Source organism: Carcharodon carcharias, chromosome 2 (assembly GCF_017639515.1).
Source record: "Carcharodon carcharias isolate sCarCar2 chromosome 2, sCarCar2.pri, whole genome shotgun sequence".
NCBI lineage: Eukaryota > Metazoa > Chordata > Chondrichthyes > Lamniformes > Lamnidae > Carcharodon > Carcharodon carcharias.
This window is the reverse complement of record NC_054468.1, coordinates 117,648,722-117,670,094: the sequence shown is the minus strand read 5'-3', so window position 1 is coordinate 117,670,094 and position 21,373 is coordinate 117,648,722. Positions and strand designations below refer to the sequence as shown.

General features: G+C 40.8%; 1 protein-coding gene across 1 annotated transcript in view; it reads right to left on the bottom strand.

Annotated features, from left to right (window-relative positions):
- The window catches only part of macrod2 (mono-ADP ribosylhydrolase 2), an 897,762-nt gene that overhangs the window by 602,523 nt on the left and 273,866 nt on the right, over positions 1 to 21,373 (bottom strand). Inside the window, exon 6 of the mRNA XM_041212085.1 lies at positions 13,884 to 14,000. Coding sequence (XP_041068019.1) covers positions 13,884 to 14,000 — 117 coding nt within the window. The remainder of the gene's footprint in view (positions 1 to 13,883; positions 14,001 to 21,373) is intronic.

Genomic DNA, 21,373 nt, shown 5'->3' with positions numbered 1-21,373 from the left:
CTATAGTGTAGAAGAGCCTGAAACAACCAATTCTGACACTTATTCATTATTCAATATGAAAGTTGGGAAGACAGAGCCAATATTTGTTACAGCGCAAGTGAATGGTAAACCATTAAAAATGGAAGTAGATGCTGGTGCTTCTACCACTGCAATAGGAAAATACACTTTCAGATATTTAAATAAAGGTATTTAACAATTAAATTTGGAACAAACATCTGCCAAGTTGAAATCATACACAGGCAAAGAAATCTAAGTAAAAGGTATCACCAGAGCAACTGTTCATTATAGATACCAATTGGCACAGCTATCAGTGATGATGGTAGAAGTGACGGGCCAAGCCTTCTAGGGCGAGATTGGTTAAAGGAGATTAAATTAAACTGGTCTGAAATCTTCCAGTTGAGAGCAGATGGACTACCAGAGCTGCTAAAAAAAATGACACTGTCTTCAAGGATGAACTGTGAAAAATCCAAGGCTACAGGCCAAGATTTACGTGGATCCAGAAGCAGCCCCTCGCTTCTTGAAAGCAAGACCAGTGCCATACGCCGAGAGAAAAGGTTGACGCTGAGCTGAACTAGAGAGGCTGGGTGTCATAAAAGCGATTCAGTTCTCAGAGTGGTCAGCATCCATAGCCCCTGTCCTTAAACCGGGCCGGCTGTCTGGATCTGTGGGGACTATAAACTAATGGTCAACAGAGCAGCCAACTGGACAGATACGCTATTCCCAAGATTGAAGATGTATATGCCAAACTAGCAGGAGGGACAACATATACAAAGCTTGACATGAGTCATACATATCAGCAATTGGAGCTAGATTACCCCTCCCAGGAATTCATAACCATAAATACCCACAAAGGGTTATACCGATATACACGCCTGCCTTTCGGTGTTTCCTCAGCCTGTGCCATTTTTCAAAGGACAATGGAGAGCTTACTGCGGGGACTACCTCAGGTTGTAGTCTGCCTGGACAATGTACTGATAACTGGATTCACAGGAAAGGAATACTTGGCTAACCTAAACGAATTTTACAAGCAGGAGTGTGCCTGAAGAAGGAAAATGCGCTTTTCAAACAAATGAAGTCATTTATTTGGGCCACTGGGTAGATGCTCAAGGGTTACATCCGATAGTAGAGAAAGTTAAAACAATAAGAGAGGCACCTGCACCCAAGAAAGCCTCTGAATTTAAATCATTTTTAGATCATTGGTAGATTATTATGGGCGATTTTTACCAAATTTATCCACAGTTCTGGCCCCTCTGCATTCACTGCTAAGAAAAAAGCAACATTGGTTTTGGGAGGCACCCCAGAAAGAAGCCTTCATGAAAGTAAAGCAGCTCTTTCACTTTGTTAGTGCATTATGACCAGGTGAAGGAATTGGTGCTAACCTGCAATGCATCCCTCTAAGGAGTGGGAGCAGTACTATCTCATAAAATGGATGACTGCACAGAGAGGCCAATAGGCTATGTAACCATGACATTTACCACAGCTGAAAAAGGATATTGTCAGATTGAAATGGAAGGCTATACCACCATAGCCTCTGCAAGGATACAAAGATGGGCCCTAATTTTGGCAACATATGAAATCACTTTTGTACATAGACCAGGGATTCATATAGCAAATGCCGATGCCCTAAGTTGCATGCCCTTGCAAGAGAATGATGAACATGTCCCAGTTCCACAAGAACTCATATTAGTGATGAATTTTCTAGATTCCTCGCTAGTCTGTGCCAGACAGAGAAGAAACTGGATGAATTGTGATCCGGTCCTGTCTCGAGTGAGAGATCTAGTGTTACATGGTTGGTCCCAGAAACCAGTCTCTGATGAATTGAAACTGTCTTCAACCAAAGACACGAGATGAGCAGTCAAGTTGATATTCTACCATGGGACGCATGAGTAGTAGTTCCTCCACAGGGAAGGGAGCCACTTTTAGTAGAGCTACACAGTACCCATTCAATGATCTCCCACATGAAGACCATAGCGTGCAGTTATCTATGGTGGCCGGGGATGGATGGCTATACTGAAATGTGTAAAACGCTATGCGCAATGTCAGCAGCTGCAAAAGTTGCCAGTGGCAGCCCCATTACACCCATGGGAGTGGCCTGCTAGACCCTGGGTGCGACTGCATGTTGATTACATTGGTCCTTTCCTTGGAACCATGCTTCTACTTATAGATGCTCATTTCAAGTGGTTAGATGTTTATGAGGTAAAGTCACCAACATCGGGCGCTACTATAGAAAAACTATGCCAGAACTTCGCCATCCACGGATTGCCAGAGATAATCATCCCAGATAACGGAACTGCATTTACGAGTGCTGAGTTCCAATTATTTATCAGCTTCAACGGTATCAACCATGTGTAGACTGAACCATACCATTCGTCATCAAATAGATTGGCGGAAAGAGCAGTACAAACTTTTAAAGTGGGGATGAAAAAGTTAACAGGTGATTCGCTGGAGACCAAATTTGCTCATTTTCTCTTTCACTACGAACAACACCCCCACACTATGACAGGAGCAACACCTGCAGAATTACTGATGAGGCGCCGTCTTCAGACATGATTGAGCCTAATACTTCCCAGTTTGGAGAGGGAGGTGGAGAAAAGTCAAAGGAACCAAAAAATGACTAATGATTTGCATAGCCGTGAGAGATAATTTACTGTTGGAGATATGTAAAGAAGTTCGGTGGAGGACCGGAGTGGTTACCAGATAAAGTAAGTGCAGCGACCAGTCCATTGTTGTACCATGTAGAAATGAAGGGCCAGATCACCTGTAAGCATGTGGATCATTTAAGAAGGGAGATATCCCAACAAAATGAAGTTCCACCTGTAACCATTACTGAACCAGTGGTTCCTGTTGAAGTTGCTCAACCAAGGACCGACATGTCCGATGTCTCTGTCAGAGTGGAAGACACTGGACTGCACGTGCCTAACAAGGGACCTGATGTTAATGCGGTTCCAGAGAATGTGGTTCCTACAAAAGAATCTGAAGTCGTGGAACTGCGACGTTCCACTTGGATCAGGAAACCACCAGAAAGACTGAACTTGTAATTTCATGATCTTTGTAAATATTGTAATGTCATGAGATAAATGGCCTTGTAAATACAAAATGTACACAAAAGTTAAGGGGGAGGAATGTAGTAATTGTAGTTTTGGAAAATGTTGAACTGTAGCTTTAAGAATAATCACATGCTGTAAGATCACATGATCTGTGTAAATCAATGTGTTAGCAGCGTGGGGAAACTCTACAAGAGAGGAGTACTTCTTTAGTTATGGAGTTTGATGTACACATGTAGTTGCTACTGCTGTCTTGTAAATAAAGCCAAATGTTTCCACTAAGAAAAGATGTCCACACGTCAACTCCATAACATTTTTTTAAAATCATACAAACGAACTGTGCCAAAACAGTCCTATTTTACTTAAAATATCTCTTTTTAAGTAATTCCAATTTTGGGTGGCTATAATGAGGAAAGTTAGAGAGGAAGAAAATTCTAGGGTCAAGGAAGAAAATTCTAGGGTTATTGTATTATCTTTTATTTCAGGAATCCCCCATTCTATATAGAAAATTAACAGACATTATTTAATGTATTTTTTGTGGACATATTAGTTTTTATTCCATCTACAAAACTCACCATCCTCCCCCACCCCACCACCACAACCACCCCGGCCACCCTCGAATCTTGGTCTTCCTCACTGCGAGGCCACTACTATATCACTAAGACAGCAACATCCCCAAATGAACCTGGAATGGTTCCATGGGGTAAAACGGTGGAGGCCATGAGTCTGGGGAAATTGGTGATCTGCTCAGGAGCTACAAAACCCGAGAGAGTCCTGCTGGCAGCTTTGATTGCTTTAAGAAATCAAACTACAAGAAAAATACTTAGCAGAGTTCTCCCAACTCTTTAGGTAGCACCCGTCCCAAATGTAATAGCAGCCACATCCAAATCAGTATTGCAGTACTGCTTCCAATACAGCAGCACCACTGCCTGAGCCATGTCTAACGGCAGCATCATTTAATTATCATCAAGATACAACTTCACTAAAGGGCCAACCAAATATTAGTGAGTTTGCACAATGAAAGATGAGCATCATATTACAAAATTACAGCAAGCAGCAATCAAATTTTCCCTTTTCCTTTGTTTTAAGGTTAGAGTCACGAATCCAAACTAACAGTTGCCGAAATATTTCAAGCGCATTTTCTTCCTCTGCCTTGTTTTGGTCTTCTCCAACTCTCCAGGCATACATACCACTTAAATCCATACCATTAACCCTACCCCACTCAAGATGTCTATATATGCCTTCAAGATGTCTATATATGTATGTTTATTTCATTTGAAACTGGACCACTCCTTCTTCTGAAAGGGTATGCTTTGGCTCCAGAGCTAGTCCATTCTGCAAATTGACCAGTCAGAACATAAGAAACAGGAGTAGGAGTAGGCCATTCGGCTCCTCGAGCCTGCTCCACCAGTCAACAAGATCATGGCCAATCTGATGTGGCTTAACTTCACTTTCCAGCCTGTCCCCTATAACCCTTGACTCCCTTAGTCAATCAAAAAATCTGTCTAACTCAGTCTTGAATATATTCAATGATCCAGCCTCCACTGTTCGCTGGGGGAGAGAATTTCAAACTCTAAATTCCTCTTCATCTCCATTTTAAATGGGAGCCTCCTTATTCTGAAATTGTGCCCCCTAGATTCCCCCAAAAGGGAAAACAGGGGAGGCAATGGTGTAGTGGTATTGTTGCTGAACTAGTAATCCAGAGACCCAGGGTAATCTGGGGACCCGGGGTCAAATCCCATCAGGGCAGATGGTGGAATTGGAATTCAATAAAAATCTGGAATTAAAAGTGAATTGTTGTAAAAACTTATCTGGTTCACTAATGTTCTTTAGGGAAGGAAATCTGCCATCCTTATCTGGTTTGCCCTACATGTGACTCCAGACCCACAGCAATGTGGTTAACTCTGAAATGGCTGAGCAAGCCACTCTCCACCACCTTCTCAAGGGCACCTAGGGATGGGCCATAAATGTTGGCCCAGCCGGCAAAGCCCACATACAGTGAATGGATAAAAAAAATCCTCTCAGCAAGGTCAAGGTATTGTCAAGGCCCCTCACAATCTTGTGTGCTTCAATAAGATCAGGCCATTGTAGCAAAGAGTCATAAAAGTTACAGATGGATTAGTGACCCATCAGCTTCAATTGAGGTTTTATTCGATAAGACTGTTTTTCATTCTCCTTCACATTTACATTAACAGAACTAATAAAGTTAAACTCCACCCAGAATAAAATCCTGCTGACGCCGCTGAAAAGAACTCAAGGGTTAACGAAGCAAAGGATATTCTCCAAACATTTAACATATTAAGACTTGAAGAAAAATACTATATGCTAATTATCGCACAGCCGAATTTCAGGCTCACCCTTAACCCCAGCCTCCAATTTTCCAAGAACTCAATTTCTGAAAAAATTACTACACTTGGAACATCAACTGAGGAAGTTCTGAAGTTTAAAAACTCAAATTAAAGCACAGCAGAAACTTGTGTTGAAGTGCCATGAGAAAAAAATCCAATAAAATCCAATAATTATTTTGTTACCATCACAAGATCACAACCTTGGAACTCAATTTATAGTTCCCAGAAAACAATTCACATTTCTGCTATAAAATTCTTTCATATAACACCAACGAAAAAGTCAATTTTACCCAAGTTAATTCACATCACTCTATCATTTCTGATCCTGCAAAAACAACATAGTTTAAATCAGGCCATTTTTAAAAAAAAAGGATTTCACCTTTCTGGACAGAAATATTGCTTGGATACCATTCAACTAACATTCTAATCTCCACAAAACATCCATGCCAAGAATGCACTGAAATGTCATGTTTAACACACAGAATAGCAAGAGTGATCCATCTCATCAAGTCATCTTGGTCCATTTTGAGATATAATAAAACTAAAGTCCAAGATGCAAGCAACCCACTTGACCCTTTCAACCATAGTAAACAATCTACTGAAAGCACTTGAATGTATGACATTGTATTTAGGATTTATTAACACATTGAAACAAATGCTGAAACAAATAAATCTGTCCATTCAGATTTCCCTCATATAAGGAAGCTTGTCTTTGTTTGAAACGCCAATTTGAAAATTTCAGGCTTTCAATACTTATATATCAGGCAGAAACAAGAGACAAGGACACTTCTACAGGATTTTTCATAACTTCAGGATGCACTAAATCACTTTACAATCAATCAAGTAATTTCAAGTGTAGTTACTATTGTAACGTAGGAAGCGTGGCTGCCAATTTGCACTCAGCAAGCTCCCACAAACAGCAAGATGATATTGATCAGATTGTTTTAGCGATGTTGATTGAGGAATAAATATTGGCCAGGGTACTGAGGGTAACTCCTCTGCTCTCCTTTGAAATACTGCCACAGGATATCTTACGTCCGCCTGAGGCAGCAGATTGAGCCTCAGTTTAAAGGCTCATCCAAAAGGTGGCACCACCAACAGTACAGCACTCTCTCAGCACTGCACTGAGAGTGTTAGTCTGGATTTTGTGCTCAAGTGTCTGGCGTGGGACTTAACCATTAACCTTCTGACTCAGAGGAGAGAGACAGCTACCCACTGAGCCACGGCTGATGCCTCAAGCCTTGAAGCAAGCCCGACAGGAAAAAAAAAGTGGGTGTGATTCTGCGGCCTCTCCCCTGGTGAAAACAAGGTGCTCCCATGGAAATCATGAGGGAATAGTCTGCCGCTCTGTTCCTGCTATTCTCTCCATCATTCCCAGGGCCTACAGGTAATGGCCAAAACAGCTGCCAGAATCATGAGGTAATCTCTTTCAAAATACAAACCGAGTTCCTGTGATGAGCACAGAACTCTGATTTGCCTTGAGTGCTCTGCCCAGTAGCAGCCGGTGGTGCAGCTATAATCCAGCAGACAAATTTGAAATAATTTGAAAGGTGGGGGCAGGTGGGGGTGGGGGTGGTGCTGAGAAGAATTAATGAGCACAAGAAATTGGAGAAATAGTAGACAGTATGGCCTATTGAGCCTGCTTTGCCATTCAATATGATCATGGCTGATCCCTGACTTCATCTCCGCTTTCCTGCCTGCTCCCCATATCCCTCAGAGACCAAATATCTGTCTATCCCAGCCTTAAATATATTTGTGTCAATATGTTATATTTATTTATATATTACAGTCATACACATTCATGCATTCAAGTGCAAGCGTCCTCCTGCAAGACTGATGAAAATATCCTGGGTTGCTGGTACACAGGTCCCACTACCTCCCTGCAACCTGTCAGAGATCGATATCAAACTTTTAATCTTGTGGCACTTTTTAGAGCTGCCTCTCCCAGGTGCTTGCTTCCCATCCAGAGGCCCTATGCTAACCAAGCCTGGCCTCTCAAGATTGACTGTGCCACCTGTCAGAATCATCAGCTGAAGCACAGTTCAGGGTTGTGGTGGCTGTGTGGTTAGAACCATGGAATGTTGCAACACCGAGGGAGGCCATCATGCCAGTGCTGACTCTTTGAAAAAGCTATCCAATTAGTCCTACTCCCCACTGCTCTCTCCCCAGAGCCCTGCAATGTCTCTCTCTTCAAGTATTTAGCAGTTGAAGGGGCAGTTTACACCACAATCCTTATCAAATTAATTTATTTTCCTTCAAAAGATAGAGATCGCCCTCACCACTAGTGAGGGAAACCATGTTTGCTGGCTTTCAGCAACAATATATCTGAAAAAAATGGCTTGCATTTGTATAGTGCCTATCATGACCACCAGGCATCCCAAAGCGCTTTACAGTTGCTGGAGTGCTTTTTGAAGTGTCGTCCCTGTTGGAATGTAGAAAAATAAAAATAAAGTAAAAAAGGTTCGATCGGGGTATTCAAAAGGGAATTGGATTGCTGCCTGAAGAGAGAGAATGTGCAAGGTTACAGGGATAGGGCAGGGGAGTGGGACAAGGTGGAATGCTCTTTCAGAAAGCCAGTGCAAACTCAATGAGCCGAATGGCCTCCTTCTGCACTGTAAAGATACTGTAATGCTGTGATCTAATTTCTCTACTCTAACTGATCTGCATACAACATGTCAACATCATTTCAATTTATTCAAACCAAAAAAGGCCCTCATTAATCTCCTCCATCCATGGTGATTAAGACATTAAATAATGAAACCAGATAATTCGGCAAGTGAAATATAATTGCACTTCCTCATCAGTTCATCGTGCTTGTATATTTTTTCACAATTCCCCAAATTGCTTTGCCTGATTTGTACATGCTGACGCTATTAATCTACCTAAAACAATATCCATAAGGTTTCGGGCGGATGGTTCACTGAGTCCAACTCTTCCCAGCCCCCACACATCGAGCTGCAGAAACTCGACACATCATTATAACAGAAGGAACTGATTATATAAACTGTCATTTGAGCAGGAGACAAAAGATTTATTGCATCAAGTTAAACAAAGAAAAAAAAATCCATTAAGAAAAACGTAATAGGATCCCATCCAATCTTGGGTGAATTTAAGTTGTTAAAGGAAAGGGAAACAGTTGGCATTAAAAAGTAGTAACCAAGGCACCTGATGGTTGCTTTAGCAACAGGCAGTACGTCGGAGAACCAGCTGTGGTCAAAGGTGGTGGCAAGACCTAATAGAAAAAATGACCCGCATTTCTATACCATCTCTCATGATGTCCTAAAGTGCTGCACAGCCAATGAAGTTATTTTGAAGTGTATTCACTAGTCTAATGTAGGAAACGAAGCAGCCAATTCGCACACAGCAAGTTCCTACAAACAGCAATGTGATAATGACCAGATAATCCATTTTGCGAAATTGATTGAGGGATGGATATTGACCAGGACACCGGAGATAACTTTCTTGCTTTTCTTCGACATAGTGCCATGGAATCTTTTATGTATGCCTGAGAAGGCAGACAGACCTCATTTTATCATTTCATCTGAAAGGATGCGCCTGCAACGGTGCAGCACTCCCTCAGTACTGCACTGAGAGGGTCAGCTTTATTTTTATGTGCACAATTACTGGAGTGGGACTTGAGCTCATAATCTTGTGACTCAGAGGCAAGAGTGTGACCAACTGAGCCGCAGCTGACACCACAATTTAATGTCAATAGGTAAAAGCGGACAAAGAACAAAAGCACCAAAATCAAACTTTTGATTAGACTTATGAGAGATGTGAAGAAACTGTGACTTTGAAGAATACTCCTGGAGTTGTTTTTTTCTTTATATTCCTTGCTGTGCTGATCATCTGCAATACCTGATAATGTGTAAATTATGCATAAAGGAAAATACTGAGGATTCCAGACATCTGCCAGGAGCAAAAGTTGTAAATAATCAACATAAGGCAGGATAGGTTCCCCAGCTGGAGCATTGTGGACAATTCTGGGCACCGGACTTCAGGAAAGGTGTAAAGATATTAGAAAGAGTACAGAGAAGGCTTCCTAGAGATGAAGAACGTCAGTTATATGGGGAGGTTGGAAAAGTTCATACTGCTCTCCTTGGAATAGAAAAGGCTAAGAAGTGACCTCATTTTGGTTTCCAATCCGGTGAGAGGTTTTGTTGATTAGATCAAGAAAACCTATTTCCTCTTGTAAATGGGTCAATAGCCAGAGGTCATCGATTAAAAATCATTGAATAAAAAAAACTAGAGGGGAGTTGAGGAACAATTTTTTCATGCAGAGTTGTCAGGGTCTGGAACACTCGACCTGAAAAGGTGATGGAAGCTGACTCCATAAATAATTTTAAAAAGGATTTGGAGAACTTCTTAAGGATGATGAACTTACAGGGTTACAGACAAATAACAGGGATGTGGGACTAAGCACGAATGCTCATTCAAAGAGCCAGTACAGGCACGATGGGCCAAATGGCTGCCTTTTGTGCTGTCAGCTTCCTTAATTCTCTGATATCAGTCAGTAGATGTTCCAGGTCTTAACATTCATCTGCAGGACTGCCAGGTGTAAGGACAAGCCTTAAGACCCGAACATCAGCTGATTTGATTTCCTTCCCTCTACCGATGCTGTTTGACTTGCTAGGTATTTCCAGCTATTTATTTATGCAAATAAAAACATCAGGCTTTATTAAGAGAACGTTGCATTTTAGTTTTTGGTTGGGGCCAGGTTAAGATACATTCATGTCAAAAGCGTTTAACAAGCAGGGGAAAATTTGCAGTATCTTAAGGTGAACATGGTTGAATTGTTTGGTTGGTTTTGCATTGCACCAAATGTACATGTGAGGTACGGAAGGTAAAGACCATACAAGCAGGACGGTGTCTGTAAAGTTATTCCTGCACTTTCAAAGTGACAATATCTTTCATGTTCTGTAACATTCACCTATTTGCATAAGGTAGGTAAATCCCCTCAGAAAGAGATACATTACAGTTGGGGCCTTCTCCTCTTAGTTAAATGTAAATGAAAAAACCTGTTGCTAATACTGAGGAGCTAAAATATCACTGGGAAGAAATCCAACTCATATGGAATATTATGTGCCAGAATAAGCATCACTGCACAAATAGAAAGGTACATTAAAATAATCTGTGGTGCTATTCTAGAATTTATGGAGATTAGTCCCCAAATGAATCTGCAAATATCAAGATTTGGTCTTGGTAAAATACCAAATTACCAACTGCCCAGGACATCCAGCTCCAAAGTTCACAGATGTCAGGAGTCCACTGTTTCATGTGGCAATGATGGGTGTCGGCACTGCCACAGCTACGTCCAGGGCAGCTGTTAAATTAGAGATGCCAAAGAAGTCCAGCACAGGTCCTTGGTTCAGTAGGACAATGCTGGGTCTCTCCTGTACACCTTCAACTCACCAGCCTTGGTTCAAACAAGGACAAAAGAGCTGAACTACTGAGGTGTGATGAGAGTGACTGCCCTTGGCATCAAGGCCGCATTTGACAGAATGTCTCATCAAGGAGTCCTAGCAAAACTGGAGTCAATGGGAATCAGTGGGAAAGCTCTCCACTGGTTGGAATCATACCTAGCATAAAGGAAGATGGTTGTGGTTTTTGGAGATCAATCATCCCAGCTCCAGGGCATCACTGCAGGAGTTCTTCAGGGTAGTGTCTGTGGCCCAACTGTCTTCAGCTGCTTCATCAATCACCTTCTTTTTGTCATAAGGTTAGAAGTGGGGATGTTCACTGATGATTGCACAATGTTCAGCACTGTTCGCAACTTCCCAGAAACTAAAGCAATCCATGTCCAAATGCAGCAAGATCTGGACAATATCCATGCTTGGGCTGACAAGTGGGAAGTAACAGTCATATCACACATGTGCCAGGCAATGACCATCTCCAAAAAGGGAGAGAATCTAATGATCGCCCCTTAACGTTCAATGGCATTACTATCAATGAATCCCCCACTATCAAAATCCTGGGGGTTGACCAGAAACTGAATTAGGCTAGCCATATAAATACTATGGCTACAAGGGCAGGTCAGAGGCTAGGAACCCTGTGACAAGTAACTCACCTCTTGACTCCCCAAAGCCTGTCCACCATCTACAAGGCACAGGTCAGGTGCGTGATGGAATAATCTCCACTTGCCTGGATGAGTGCAGCTCCAGCAACATTCAAGAAGCTGGACACCATACAGGACAAAGCAGCTCACTTGACTGGCATCACATCCACAAACATCCACTCCCTCCACCACCAATGCACAGTAGCAGCAGTGTGTACCATTTACAAGATGCACTGCAGGAATTCACCAAGGCTCCTTAGACAGCACTGCCCAAGCCCACAACCGCTACCATCTAAAAGGACAAGGGCAGCCACCACCTGCAAGTTCCCCTCCAAGTTACTCACCATCCTGACTTGGAAATATATCACCGTTCCTTCACTGTCGCTGGGTCAAAATCCTGGAACTCTCTCCCTAATAGCACTGTGAGTGTACCTACACCACATGGACAGCAGCAGTTCAAGAAGACAGCTCACCACCACCTTCTCAAGGGCAACTAGGGATGTGCAATAAAATGTTGGTCCAGCCAGCGAAGCCTACATCCAGTGAATGAATAAAAAAAACTTTGCCTTCACCTTGCATGTTTTTACTTCACAGATCCCAGGTGGGGCCACTCTGGCCTTTGGGTGACTGATATACACCATCAACAATCCACTGCATTCTTCTGAGGTCCAGGAAAGCAGCAGGTTCCCAATTTTGATGTCCCCAGCCCTACCCCTCCAAGACCAACAGCCTGGTTTGGGGCTGGCGTCTATCCTTCCACGCACAAGCCCAATCTTTAGGGCAGGACCGCAAGTAATTGGGTCCTGACCCATCTTATATCCAGTGGACTCGTGTCTAAGTTAAGGTGGGAGTACATTGAAGGCCTGTTGCCTTATTTTTATTGATCTTTGAAAAAATATATTCTCTTCTTTCAGATTGGAGTTTAAATTTCATCAGCCTAATTCTGACTAGGACGATAATCATTTAATTAACTAGGCTGTAAATTGTTATTAGATTTATAAACCAAGACAACTTGTATTTAGATAGCACCTATAACATAGTAAAACATCATAAGGAAGTTCGCAGAAGCACTATCACCTCAAAATTTAACACCAAGCCACTTAAGCAGACATTCAGGCAGATGACCAAGAGTTTGTTCAAAGGGGCTGGTTTTACAGAATGTCTTAAAGGAGAAAAGTGACGTAGTGAAGTGGAGTATTTTAAGGAAGGAATTCCAGAGATTAGGGCCCAGCCAATGAAGGCATGGCCACCAGTGGTGAAGCAATTAAAATCGAGGATGTGCAAGAAACCAGAATTAGAGGCATGCTGAGATCTCTGGGGCTGGGGATGGCTACCCATTCCTGATAATAATGTGTCTACATATACACTCTTTACACTTGAATCAAAACCAATTTTCTGATTCTTACATCTACATTATTGCAGTCAAGGGATGTGCCAAGGGTAGGAATGATAATTTCAACTTGTAAGCCAAATAAATCTTTTTCAAGGAATCATGCTCATATGAAGTTCAATCAAGTTTGTTCATATCAAGAACATGTTTCAGCGCTGTAAGAATGCACATAAATGGGCCGCGCAGGTGACCACTCTGTCACACGCTACTCAAATCAAAAATTATAGCAAATCATTGCTCATCCCGATCCATCATTTATATTCAGCCAAGAGAGGCTGAAACCAAGCAAATCTGCAGCAACAGACTTCAAGTTATACCCTCTTATGAGTTTACAAATAGATCCAATATAAAAGGCACGTTCATCAATATATCATACAGCATACTCTTCAGTTTCGGCTGAAGGATGGAGAAGTAATCAGCTCTAAGAGTGGGATCACTGTAAAATTGGAAGAATTTTTTAAAACATAATTACATACTTGCCATATGCCTGGGTCAAATACTTAACCTAAAGCTACTTTCAGTTTTAAGAGCTTACTTTACAACTAACAGGTATCACTGTTAATTATAGCATTAAGCCATTGGTACATGAAACAGACTCTGGTCATCACAAAGCAAGATGGAAGATCATGCATTTAATTTCAACACCAACAGAGCAAACCCAAAGTCTGATCCGTTGCACAAAATCTCTCACATTTTAAACAGCTTCCAACTAAAACAGAATTAATTGCTAGGAGAAGGGGATCAGCGCTAAAATAAATGTTATCATCATATTTCCTTTCCTTCAGCTACAGAACTACAATTGCACTGCTGTCCACTTGTACCGAAAGTTGAAACTTTGAGGGTGCTGAAGTGTAACCAATGCACTCAAGATAATTAGCCAACCCTCTACACACATACAATAACATCATTGTGAATATCCCCCATCTGTAGGCCAAAGAGAACGGCAGCTTCTCACCACAACCTTTGGTAGCGATACTGGTAAATGAAATGTGGACGCACTCACCAATACTTCACCCAGCTGCTCAAGATAAAACGGAAGTACTCACGCTTTGCAGGAAGGTCATAGCCTAGTGTAATTTTGGCCTCTCCAGTGTTACATCCATTTAGCTGGCGGCACGCTGACAACAATTTAGGCCCCGCAGCTCTGTGGATGCAGCCATCGACTGAAAGCAAAACAGAATGGAGACAATCAGAAATTAAAACCCCATATTGTTTACCTCAATGATTTATATTACCACAAGTAATAAAAGTAAGCAACAACGCCAACTTGCCTTCACATAGTGCCTTTAACATAGTAAGAAGTCCCAAGCTACTTCACCAGAGCATTATCAAACAACATTTTATACCCAGTCACATAATGAAATATTAGGAGAGATGACCAAAAGCTTGGCAGGTAGATTTTAAGGAGCCTGTAATAGGAGGAGGAGGGTGAAGAGGAAAAGGAGGAGGATGAGGAGGAGGCAGGAGGGGGAGAGAGATAGAGATAGATGGAGAGAGAGATAGATAGAGAGAGGGATAGATAGGTGGAGAGGCAGGCAAGAAGGTTCAGGGGGGAATTCCAGAGTTTTGGGTGCAGGCAATTGAAAGCACAGCCACCAATGGTGGAGTAAATAAATGTGTAGGGAAGGCATCAAGAGGTATGGGGAGAGCGTAAGTGTACAGCATTGAGATACAGATTTAGCCGTGATCATATTGAATGGTGGAGCAGGCTCGAAGAGTGAAATTACCTACTCCTGCTCCTATTTGCTATGTTTCTATGGGCCAGAATCCCAGGAAACCAAAAAAATCTGCACCGATGGAATTAACATAATCTTAGCTGCTCAGTTTGCAAACAGGCCCAAAGGAAAGACACCTTCACCAACATCACCGCAGCAAATTCTACTTGGTGGCTTCACTCAAAGGATAGAGAAGTGACTTCTTTTACAGAGTGGGATTTTTGAAAAAAAAACATTTGAGCATACTCAGATACTTAGACAAAAGTTATTTACACTTTCAAGAGCTAACCTTATGAATAAAAGATATCACTTTTAATTATAGCATTGAGATATTAGCACATAATAGGCAACATGATAATTTTTTTAAACCAGTGAGTTGTTGGGATCTGGAATGCACTGCTTAAAAGGGTGGGCGAAGCAAATTCAATATTAATTTTCAAAAAGAATTGGGTAAATACTTGAAGAGAAAGAGCAGTGGAGTGGGACTAATTGGACAGTTCTTTCAAAGAACCTGCACAAGCACTTTCAGTCACTTTCTGTTCAGTGTTAATCTACAATTCTATGATGCATTGTGTGTGGCCTGGATATCTTGGTCAGCGACATCACTTTGAGTTGTGTGTCAAGTCAAGGGATTTCCAGTCATCTAACAGTGATGTCATCAAACAGGGTAAACAGCCAATCCCATTAAAGTATCCTCACAGGCAGCAAATCAGGAAGCAAAAAATACTGAATATTTCCATGTTTACTTAAAATTTTAGAGTCAAAACAAATGATAGTGATAGGCACGAGGGATTAAGGTAGAAATTGAAATATCATAAACAAGCTTTAAAAAAAATCAAATTTCATCCTAATGGAGAAATCTGACATGCCACAAATATAAAACTAGTTTATGAGGCTGCTGAGACTGTTTAGCAGTAATTATGAACGTAATGTGCCAGTTAAAACCTTTTCAATCTTTTCAAAGGCTTTTGCAGCAAAAATAATAGTGTAAAAGGGAAATCTTACGTCAGTTCAGTGATATTGCAAAACATTTAGTGTTCACTGTCATTGCTCCTCTGAAACTGTCAGCAACTTCTGGAGTCCCCATGTGTGCAATTAAATGTGGAAATCTGGAAACTGCGGTCAGGGATTCTATGTTTCTCTAGACGGTGCACTGTTGAGTTCCCCCAGTCAATTAGAAATCACTGAACTGATGAGAATTTCCATTCTTGTGCTGTTAGACCCACTGTAGAACACTTTGAAAAACAGTGTACTAACTTCAAAAATACCACTAAACAGGCTCATTGGTCCTAAAAGCGTAATTTATATTTGTTCAATATCAAATATCTCCAATTTGTCAAATTTGTGATTATAATAAAAATTTCCACATTTTTAAAATATAAAAATGTAAGTTGGATGATATTTTAGCTTCTATTTAATCCCATGTGTGTGTCATATTTATTTCACACTGTAAAATATAAGATTAAAAAGTGAAGGGGTTTAGTGGTTTTACCTTCTTGATTTGCTGTCTATGAGAATGTTTCAATGTGATTGGCTTACCCTGACTGATGACATCACTGTTGCTGGATGCCTGTTAACTTGGGACCTGACTAAAACGCTGTCAGGAAAGGGAAAATCTATGCCATAGTGATTGCTAGATCTTTGTGGGCTTTCTTCAATGTCAATACAGAGCACCATCATTTTTCTGCTAACTGCAAAAATCCAACCCAATATGCTATATAGTTTACATTAATGCAAAGTTGCTTCACATTGTGCAGCATGACTGATTTCCATAGGATGTCACTGATACAACATTTCACTTTTAAAATTTTAATCATTCCTTTTAACAAAAATGGAGGAGAAGGGACCATTATATAAATGCAAGTTTTTAAATTATATATAAAATATACATACAAAACCAAATTATTAATGTGTAACCAGTTTTGAGGATATGAAGCATTCACTCGGAAGCTGCTGAAACTTAATGGATGGCATTTTCTTTCAATCGTTAGTCTAGATTAGACAGATCATGAAAATTGGAAGAAAATTACAAACAGTATTCTCCTCTACCCACCCACATGAAACAGCAATTACATAACAAAGATCTGCTCATCAGCGCTCCCATCAAAACTACAGTTTCATTAAAAAGGACAACCTCCGCAATACCTTCCTCCCCCAAAACATCCTTTATTTCTGATTTGTATACCTTTTTTGTTCTGTAATTATAACGTTAGAAGGAAGTTGGTGTGCAATTAACAGTTTAAAAACATGTTATCATTCTATCCCAACACACCTGGCCTTGGGACATTTCACTATTTTAAAGGTGCTATATAACTACAAGTAGAACTTCATAATAGACACAATGATGAATATGATAGCAAAGGAGGAGGTCATCAAAAATGGCATCGCAACACTTAAGTCTGAACAAGGTCAAGAATCAAAATAAAAACAAAAAACTGCGGATGCTGGAAATCCAAAACAAAATCAGAATTACCTGGAAAAACTCAGCAGATCTGGCAGCATCGGCAGAGAAGAAAAGAGTTGACGTTTCGAGTCCTCATGACCCTTCAACAGAACTAGGTGAATCCAAGGAGAGGGTGAAATATAAGCTGGTTTAAGGTTGGGGGGGGGGGGCGCCTATATTTCACCCTGTCCTTGGATTCACCTAGTTCTGTTGAAGGGTCATGAGGACTCGAAACGTCAACTCTTTTCTTCTCCGCCGATGCTGCCAGACCTGCTGAGTTTTTCCAGGTAATTCTGTTTTTGTTAAGGTCAAGAATCAGTTTACGAGCACTGGGCACGGTTTCCTTTACTCAGCAACTTAGTGCACACAATCTTGGTTCCTATGTTAGATTATATAAATAAAACCATGTATCCAAATACAGCTGCATCAAAGAAGTAAGTATCTTTACTCTTTTACCACCGACGTGGAATGGTACACTTATCTCTGACCATATCTTAGTTTATTGCATGCTTAGCTCAATAAAATGCCAATGGTTTTATGAAAGTGTATAGTCTATAAATAGATTGTCCTTATAAACAGACATATATAAAATAATAGTCTTGCTGTAAAGTGCTCCGTGGTCTAATTTATACTTTAAGGTAATATTATAGCATGAACAAGACTATTGGCCAGAATTTGCGGGAGCAAGACAGCTTACAGCATACCCAGTTGAGAAATTTCATGTCAGTTTTGACTCAAAAGTTTTTTTGCCTTGTAGGTTACTTGTAGGAAGCGAGGGCAATAAGTCATCTGGGTCCTTCAGGAACAGCAGGACCTACAGGATGTCTTCTTAACCAATGATAAAGAATTGAGAAATAAACAGAGGAAGGACCGAGAGGCTGGGTGAATTTGTAAGGGTGAATTGAATGTCATATCAAGCACAGAAAGAAACAAAAAGAGGGAAAGAAAGAAAGGTTGGATTAAGAGAGAGAGAAAAAGAGAGAGAAAAATAATTAAAAATATAAGATGTGATATTTTTAAAATCTCCAACAATTCATTACCTAAAGGAATGAGATTCCGCAGTTTAAATTGTTCACTGCCTGAGCCTAGCGAGGTATTTGTACAATTACTAACAACTGCCACATTGTTAAAAGGGTATTTTATGCTATTAATAACTAGACTCGACTTTTTGCAGTGAATTTAATGAGCAATTTACGTACAAATGCAACAAATTCCTGAAACTCACAGAGAGGGCAAGATGCTATTTTTGCAAGGTTAATAGTGGAGCATCGAGCAACTTGTGGTGATTCACAGGGTATGTCCTTCTTGTTACTAGCTGTTGGATGATTTGTGCACTAATAACAGCTTGTACTGCTCAAACCCTTATATTTCAGCAAATCCTAGCTCAGTGTAAAAAGAAATAGGTGAATAAAAAAAGTGAACAGTGAGCATGTGTTTTTACTTTCAAAAGAAATTTGGAATCAGAGTCCACTTCATCCACTCCAAAGAAATACAATATTATTCGTAAATACTTTTTAACAAGAACAGCCCCCTTGGATACTGAGTGAGGCGACTAGAAAGATTCCAGGGGAATATGGTAGAGGCAGAGACAATGTTTCCCACATTTGCAAAACAGCACAACCACAATCGCGTATTTGCTCACCAAAACAGGAATCTGCTTCTCTGTCACACAATGTGCCGAAGGGGCAGCAGTGTGACAAAGACAAGAGGACAGCCAGATCATACTGAATTTGAGGTAATTTCAGAATCTTCTATTTGGGTTACCAGTTTTGGAGTGTGAATTTTGATGATGAACTTTCAAAGATGCTAGAAAGAGAATGCTACTGGAAAAATTCAACATGTGATCATCGCAGTTCATTGGAAAAATTCAACACTGTTGATACTTCATACATTATCCTCGCTCTCAAAAGTAATATGTATAAGCGAGACTGAGGGCAATTGGTATATTAAATGGTCAAGGTCTATGTTCTTAATCTTCAATCAGGATGAAAATGTCATTAATTTCTCATGCATTACTCATCAGGGGCATTGAGGCACAGAAGGAGGCCATTCGCCCCATCAAGTCCATGCTGACTCTCTCTAGAGCAGCACTCAGTCCCATTCCTCTGCTCTAGCCTCATAACCCTGCAAATTTATTTCTCTCAAGTGCTATCCAATTTCCTTTTGAAATCATTCATCATCTCCAATTCCACCACCCATGTAGGCAGCAGGTTCCATGTCATTAGAACTTACTGCGCAAAAAAGTTCTTCTTTACATCCCCCGTACATCTTTTGCCCAAAACCTTAAAACTGTCCTTCTACCATCAGTTAATGGGAACAGTTCATCTATCAGCCTACCTTATCCAAACCTGCCATAACCTTGTACAACTCTATCAAATCTCCCTTTAATTTCTTTCACATCAAAGGAGAACAGCCCCAGCTTCCCCAAATAACCTTGTAGCTAAAATCCCTCAGAGTTTCTGGTGCCTTGACTTCAAAGTTTGCCAGAAAACCCATTTATATGCACCTGGTGGCATAGCTGAAAAAGCTCTGAGGAAATCTGTCTTCCACCCAGCTCATTGTGATGAGACAGTTGATTATCAGCTGCCAGCTCTGAAAGCAGCGGCAGATTGAAACCACGCTCGCTCTTAATCCAAGTTCCAGTGAGATTTGGGTGGGAGGTGAGGGGCCAACTCTTCTGCCAACAGGTGCTGCAACTATCCTCTATCCTCTCACTCCACCCCACCTGCTGCAATGGTACTAGATCTGTGATTGATCCATCTGTACAGGTGAGCAGAATGGTATGTGTGCAAGAGAGCAATTCCTATACCTAGTAAATCTGCCTTCTGCAAGGCAGTGAAATGATTCCAGGGGTAGGCAGCATCAGGAGAAACACAGGTTTAAATAAACCCCATAATTACTTACTATCATTTTTTATGAGATACCTGTGCCAACAGGCAAATCTAATATTATTAAAGGAGATTAAAGCAAATCTTGATGGCCTGTTTAAACCATAGTTTTTAATTTAAGTTACAGCTGCTTCAAATCAAAATTCGGTATAATCAATCTATTACAAACTTAGATCAAAGTTCACATATTTGCTGCATAATCTATATCACAATTTGCTAATAGTTAATCAAAGCCAAATTTCAAGTTTTCCAAAGAACAACTTACATTTTTATGCTATTGGCTAAGTACAGAAACATTACAGAGTACTTTAGAAAGAACACCAAGAAGGAAGGGTAAGGAAGAATGTCAGGCAGGGGTGTGGTTGCTTCGTGGTCAGGGATGGTGGACTAGAGGGAGATGAAGACAGCAAAGCAGCATTGCAGGACAGGATAGTGTACGCAATGACACAGTATTGAAGAAGATCACAGGAGGAGGCAAGGGCAGGAGCACTGCAGCATTTGAAGGTGAGCACGAGAATCATCCTGTTGATTCTCTGGTCATTAACTCATTGCTGCTGGTAGGAGCTTGGAGTGCAGAAATTGGCTGCCGCATTTCCCCGCACTACATTAGGGACTACATTTCAAAAAGTACGTCACTGGCTGTAAAGCACTTGGGATTGTCCTGCAAGCTCTTTCTTCCATAAATGTGTGGACTTGGAATCTGTCAATGGAAGGGGAAGAGATGGGGATAGAGTATTTGATATTGCAGATGTGAAAGAAAGTACTTTTGGTAATGAGTTGATATTGAGGAGGAAATTGAGGAGGAGCTGAGCTGAAGGTTTCTTCCATATCTTTGGCCTTAGCCTGAGATTGCAGATGGACAAGTGGATGAAATGGAGTGTGGAATCAATAGTACAACCCTTTGTATGAATTGAAGGGGATTGTTTTGAGGTTGCCAACATTTTGCTACAGGAAATGTTATCTCATGCAAGTCTTAAAGTCACAAAGTATTTACAACAAACAAACAGGCCATTCACTCATGTTAATGTTTATGCTCCACACTAGCCTCTTCCTGCCCCTTTTCATCTACCCCTGCCAACATATCCTTCTATCCCATTCTCCCTCATGTGATTATCTAGCTTTCTCTTAAATGTATCTATACTTTTCTCCTCAACTTTTGGTGAGTTCTATATTTTCATTACTCTGTGGGTAAAGATCTTTCTCCTGAATTTGTTAGTGACTATCTTATCTTTATCACCTCTTTTTCTGATCTTTTCAGCAAGTGGAACCATCTTCTCTACGTCTATCCTATCAAACCCTTTCATAATCTTTAAGACCTCTGTCAGATCACTTCCTCAGTCATCTTTCTAGAGAAAATAACTCCAGCATGTTCAACACACACAAAAACAGAAAATGCTGGAAAAACTCAGCAGGTCTAACAGCATCTGTGGAGAGAAAAACAGTTAATGTTTTGAATCTGTATGACTCTTCAGAGCTGGAAGTTCTTATCT